The 5,843-nt window shown below is 47.0% G+C and overlaps 1 protein-coding gene across 2 annotated transcripts; it reads left to right on the top strand.

The window, feature by feature from the left end:
• Positions 1 to 330: 330 nt before the first annotated feature.
• ucp1 (uncoupling protein 1) lies at positions 331 to 5,549 on the top strand. Of its 2 annotated transcripts, none has more exons than XM_023799439.2 (7): positions 331 to 2,384; positions 3,002 to 3,133; positions 3,225 to 3,432; positions 3,731 to 3,928; positions 4,056 to 4,157; positions 4,258 to 4,438; positions 4,643 to 5,549. In XM_023799439.2, exons 2-7 carry the CDS (start codon positions 3,008 to 3,010, stop codon positions 4,782 to 4,784), a joined length of 957 nt encoding a protein of 318 aa, XP_023655207.1. In that variant the 5' UTR covers positions 331 to 2,384; positions 3,002 to 3,007; the 3' UTR covers positions 4,785 to 5,549. The 2 variants fall into 2 exon arrangements, with proteins under 2 accessions (XP_023655207.1, XP_023655206.1); XM_023799438.2 differs by having other exon boundaries at positions 332 to 2,384; positions 2,999 to 3,133.
• Positions 5,550 to 5,843: the final 294 nt, after the last annotated feature.

The raw sequence follows: 5,843 nt of genomic DNA, 5'->3' as shown, positions 1-5,843 counted from the left end.
TTTTCTTGTATCATTGCAATATTTTGGCATGGTAGCTTTATTACTGTTTCATTTTTATTTTGTTGAACATTGTATGAAACACCAACTCTCATTTGATTTTGATTAAGAACTTTTTTTATTATTTTTATTTTTTTAAAAAAGGTAATTTATCTGTAATCCTCTGAAGTTTTACACTTTGCTTGTTGGACCCAGTACCTATGGCATTATTACATAACAGGGGAAATTGGTCCTGCAGTTCAAAGGATTCAGAGATACGTTTGTGTTCTGTTTTGCATTGCTGGGAGAGGTGGTGTTGGGGGTGGGGGGGGGGATGGGGGGTGTGTGCGGATTCAGCCAATCAGAAGTGCCGGTCATGCTCCGTTAATATTGCAGCATTATTATGTTGTCTTGGGGTGCTGTCAATGCCAATGTGCATTGCGTTTGTCGAACTTGTCTTATTACGTTTCATTCTAAATTATGTTTGAGAACCAGGAACTCTGTTCCGGTGCTAAGTGAGGTTGGTATCACATTTGGTGGCCATTCTGAGACCGTAGTTTGTGGGCGTTAGATTCGGCTCACATTTGTACCGAGGATGGACAGACGTTTGCGCCACGACTCCCTACTTCGGTCAGCAGTCGTACTTTGCAGTGTATTATCTGTGCGGTGGGGAACTGGGAGTTCATGTAATCAGCCATGTCTCCAGTTCACCTGAACTATGCACCTTTGGACTGGAGTGAGGGTCGGGTGCAGAGTCGAACCCACAGCCCTACGCGTCCAGCTACCGAGGACCGATCTGAACAAGGCTTGATGCCTTCAATGGAGATATTAGGCCAAACTGTTCCTTGTTGTTTTTGTCGCTGTTGTCTTTGTTGTCCGGTGTGACTTGGCAGTTCTGCTTGTACTGAATTACTCTGGCTGGCGTCACCTGCTGCTTTAAAAAAAAAAAAAACATTGTTGGGTGATTAATGACAGAATCCTAAGTGCTCAAGTTATTTAACCGATGACTGACATGCTTGCCTGCTGTTCAGGTTATGGCCGGTTTGCTTCTAACTTGTATTTTGTGCTCGGCCTCCGCTAATGAACAAAAGCCTGAAGTCCTCATGCGCACATTTGGAAGAATCGTGTGTTAAACATTAAACTCATTGAACCACAGCTATTAACCGTAGTTAATGGGAAGCACTTATCACAGCAGCGTAAATCGACCGGTAGGTTTGAGGTGAGAGTTGGCACCGTCGTGTCCTGACTGGTTCTCTTGAGTGACTTTCTGCTGCTAAAGGTCTTGCTTTTTGCCCAGAATCAGCTTTTGTTCTGCTAATGGTTTAGTTGTTGGAATAACCAGCTTTTTGCTTCACTGCTTGGTAGTTTGGCCATGTCTCCGTGTGTGACTGTGATGATTTTAACGTGGCACAGGACATCCGACGCCGGTATCTCATTAAGGTACAATGCAACGCAAAAACAACTCATCTCTCCAAAGGATATGTGAACCGATGTTCTTGGCTTAATGGCACCACCTCCCCCCATACATTGTCGTGATTGTCAGGAGCCGTGGACAGTTGGGTCCTGACGCAGCCACCGGATAGGCCGCAGGGGGTCGCCAGACCACCAAGAGCTTTCCGCACATATTTGCGAGTGTCCTACCGGTCCAGTAGCACATTATGCAATACTCAGCAGCCTGCCGTCACCTCAGCTGCCCTGGACTTCAGCCCACGGACGTCATACCCCCCCCCCTTTCAACTTTCAATGGCCTGCCGGCCCTCTGATGTCACAACGTGGGACAAACACGGCAGGATGGAAGGTCCAATCGGCAGAGGGGGTGGGGTGAACCGGTTAGCGTTTTTGCGACAGCCGTCCGTGTCATGACGCCACGAGGAGAACACCCGTGTTGCCACTCCTGGTTTGAGCAATCGAGGGCGTAGAGATGAAATCCGTGTTTCAGCCACGAGACGTTTTCCCACAAGGAGCTCAGGGCTCTGTTGTCTTGCCCATTTCTGAGTTTCACCTTGAGGTGCTTTCAGACTTTGTTGTCGTTATCTTAATTAGATCCCTGGGTTGATCAGTTAATCTTTACTGTAAATCAAGACACACAGGCCACGCCCTCAATCCCACTCCCCACCACAAACACCTTACGGTCTAGGCCAACCTGTACACAAGAATTTGAACTTTCAGAATATGAACTTTTTTCAGCTCCCGGTGTTGAATGGAGGTTGACACACTGACAGCGAATGAACTTTGAGTTCCCGACCCGCTGTCCCTGCCCCCTGCGTGGAGTGACGCCTTTTGGCTGTCACAATAAAGGCGCCCAAAACATGAACAGAACAGAGAGAGGAAAATCTTGGAGGAGTGAGCGTGGAACACCCTGAACGCTCCAAAGCACAAACCAGTTTCCATTCCCCTGGGGTGACAAAGTAAGTGACTTTTATAATTCTATTGCTGGGAGCAACTTCGCTGACGGTTTGCAATGCACAGACGAAGGTTCTGAGCAGAGGACGGTCGTCATTTAACTTCATAGAGCATTGCCTTTTAATGAAATGGAAAAAGCTGCCGTGTTTGAAGCTGACGGTTGCAAGTGGTGCAATGAAATAATGAATGGATGAATAAACCATGTGAAAACACAAGGGGGAAATACAAGTATGATGTACTTTCAGATACTCCACTGCTTGCGTATCTTAGAACATTATTGATTTAAACAGTGGTGGTTTTTAAGAAGAGTGGGAGGTTTACGAATAATAGAGAATAATAATAATAATAACAGGTGAAGTCACTGAACTTGTATCCCAAAGGCTGCAGGTTTAAGTCCCAGTAGGGACTGAACTGTGATACCTTTGGGCCACTAGCATTGAATTGCTTTTGTAACTCCCTGCAGTATATCATTCAAGCTGCTTAAAGCTGAAGTAATTTTAATGGAGTGCCCATTCCAGGGTTCCGGAGCTTCATAATATGCAGAAACAAGTATGAGGGATCTCTGCCTATTGGAAAAAAAGTTTACATGACAGACAGCCGGGCTCCTTGTGTCTCTCAGCAGGTGAGGATGGTTGGACTGAAGCCCTCCGAGGTACCTCCACCTTTAGGGGTTAAGATCCTGAGTGCTGGCATGGCTGGCTGCATCGCCGACCTGGTCACCTTTCCCCTGGATACCGCCAAAGTTCGGCTACAGGTACCAGTCCTCTGTGGGTGATTGATTTCTCTCTTCCATGCTCCCGTTTCCATAGTCCCTCATCACAATTGTTTGTTTTTGTGAATCATAGATCCAGGGAGAGAAGGCAGCAGCCGGGGCGGCCAAGGATATCCGCTACAGGGGCGTGTTCGGGACCATCAGCACCATGGTGCGGACCGAGGGGCCGCGCTCGCTCTACAACGGCCTGGTCGCTGGTCTGCACCGGCAGATGGCCTTCGCTTCCATCCGCATCGGCTTCTATGACAGCGTCAAGCACTTGTATACCGGCGGGAGAGACAGTGAGTCTGGGGCAATGGCAGATGGCAGGACGACAAGCGATGTTGGGTTTCAGTCTATGTCGTCTCTAGTTCTCTGGGTGCTAAACCTGACGGGAAACCCTACTTTGCTTATTCTTTGTGACGAACGAGAACATAAAAGTTAAAAAAAACATAAACTTGTTGATCTTGAACTCCTTTTATGGGAATCACGTCTATCCAACTGGCATATTCTCCAATCCTTTGTAGCCAAATGAATCATTTTCGTCGTCTCTCATTTGAAGGTGTAGTGTGACTCTTGGTGTCTTCCTCGCCGTACCAGATCCAGGGGTCGGGACCCGGATCCTGGCTGGCTGTACCACTGGAGCCATGGCAGTGTCCATCGCGCAGCCAACAGACGTAGTCAAGGTTCGGTTCCAGGCCCAGTTAAACCTCCAGGGGGTGGATCGCAGATACAGCGGGGCCCTCAAGGCCTACGGCAAGATCTTCCGGGAAGAGGGTCTGCGAGGCTTGTGGAAAGGTGGGTGGGTCTCAGGACTTGACGGCCATTATTCACACCTCTGCCGGCTCACAGTCAAAACCTTGACAACATCATCTCAAAAAGCATTTTATTAAGTTATTAAAGTATTAATATCTGCTGTTTTCAGGGACTCTGCCCAACATAACCAGAAATGCCCTGGTTAACTGCACAGAGCTGGTCACTTACGACATCATCAAGGAGGCTATTCTCAACCACAAGCTGATGTCGGGTGAGTAAGCCCCTGGACAGGGGAGCCTATTGCAGGTCGTCTTCAGATTTGAGGGCCTCGCCATTAACAAACACTGTGTATTTGTTTCCCGGGACCACAGACAACCTGCCCTGTCACTTTGTGTCTGCATTTGGGGCTGGGTTTTGCACGACGGTCATCGCCTCCCCCGTGGATGTGGTGAAGACGCGGTACATGAACTCCCCGCCTGGCCAGTACACGAGCGCCATCAACTGTGCCTGGACCATGCTGACCAAGGAGGGGCCCACGGCCTTCTACAAAGGGTGAGCTCCCAGCATCAGCTACAATGGACTCACCTGGCTTCTCAATACCCACTGTTGCTACCTTATCCAAGGCAGCCAATGAGAAGAAGCCTCAAAAAGACGGACATAGCCTTTGGCCAATCATTGTGGCACAGCAAATCACATGGAAATGGAACCGTGGAAGTAAGTTCGTGTTGATGTCTTTCTCTTCATTCCTTTCTACAGGTTTGTTCCCTCTTTCCTAAGATTGGGCTCCTGGAACATAGTGATGTTTGTGTCCTTCGAGCAGCTGAAGAGGGCCATGATGGTCTCCAGAAATAAGGCGGAGACAAGTGACTCTACACCAAAGAGGAAGGAGCCTGTATGAATCGCTCCACCCATAATCCGGTTAACCCATGCAGAACACATACAGATCATCATCTCTCTGTCTTCCGGAGAGCGACTAGCAGAGGTGGATACTTCAGTGTCAGGAATGAAAAATCCAGACCAAGATTTTGTTTCAGCCGACCAGTTGAGTACTCAATGAAACAAAATCTTTTCTCGATTTTTAACTTTCTGGACCTGAGCTACCCTCGTCTGACAACTACCTTTAGATAGTATAATTACAAAAAAAGTAATTGGTCAATACAAGGGGACCGGATGACTGCATATCCTGAAATCCCAAAGTAATTAGTCACCAGCTGTAATTAGCCACGTGTGGCTAAGGTGTTTGAGCATGATCCATTGCTTAAACACATAGTTGCATTGTGGAAAATGTCTGAACGAGAGGAGCACTTTAAGAAAAGAGGTCTGTTCTCCCAGATGGCAGTAGCTTTAGATACTCGATGATGGACTTGGACCTCAGCTGATACAAGGGCTTCTCTTCTCCTATAAACAAGCTTCTGTGTGCTAAACGTACGCACTTTGTACTGTGGGGCAGGACGATTTTTTTGACCTTCCTTGGCCGGCGAGTATCGACAGTGACCTGGATTCTGTTTTTTCGTAAACTCTACGCTTCTCCGACCGCGGGGTAATTGCGGTGGAGAACCTGAAGTAAGTGAGATATGCACAAAGGTCTTTCCACCTGCATCAATGGATAGAAGGAATGTTTATATTTATTGAAACAAAATGCACTTAATTTTCTTTTAAAAAAATAAAAATAAAATAAATAAAAATACAATCTGTGTTTTCTGTTTTTTAAGCTAAGGCATGCCAAGCCAGACAGACATAGGGTTAGTCTGTTGACATGCAAATGAAACAATCCAAAGCAACAGCCTGTATATATGAGTTGTACAGTGTTAATCTGCTCATATTTAAGGGACTAGGTACAGCTTTTAGAAGCTGGAAAAAGTAGTAGCTGGTGTACTGTATAATCACAGCTAAGGGAAGAGAGCTACAGACTACTTACACAGCTAAGTTCGAAACGCTTCTTGCGTAACACGTGCAA

This window comes from Paramormyrops kingsleyae, chromosome 25, assembly GCF_048594095.1.
Source record: "Paramormyrops kingsleyae isolate MSU_618 chromosome 25, PKINGS_0.4, whole genome shotgun sequence".
Taxonomy (NCBI): domain Eukaryota; kingdom Metazoa; phylum Chordata; class Actinopteri; order Osteoglossiformes; family Mormyridae; genus Paramormyrops; species Paramormyrops kingsleyae.
This window is presented reverse-complemented; position numbering and strand designations above follow the sequence as displayed.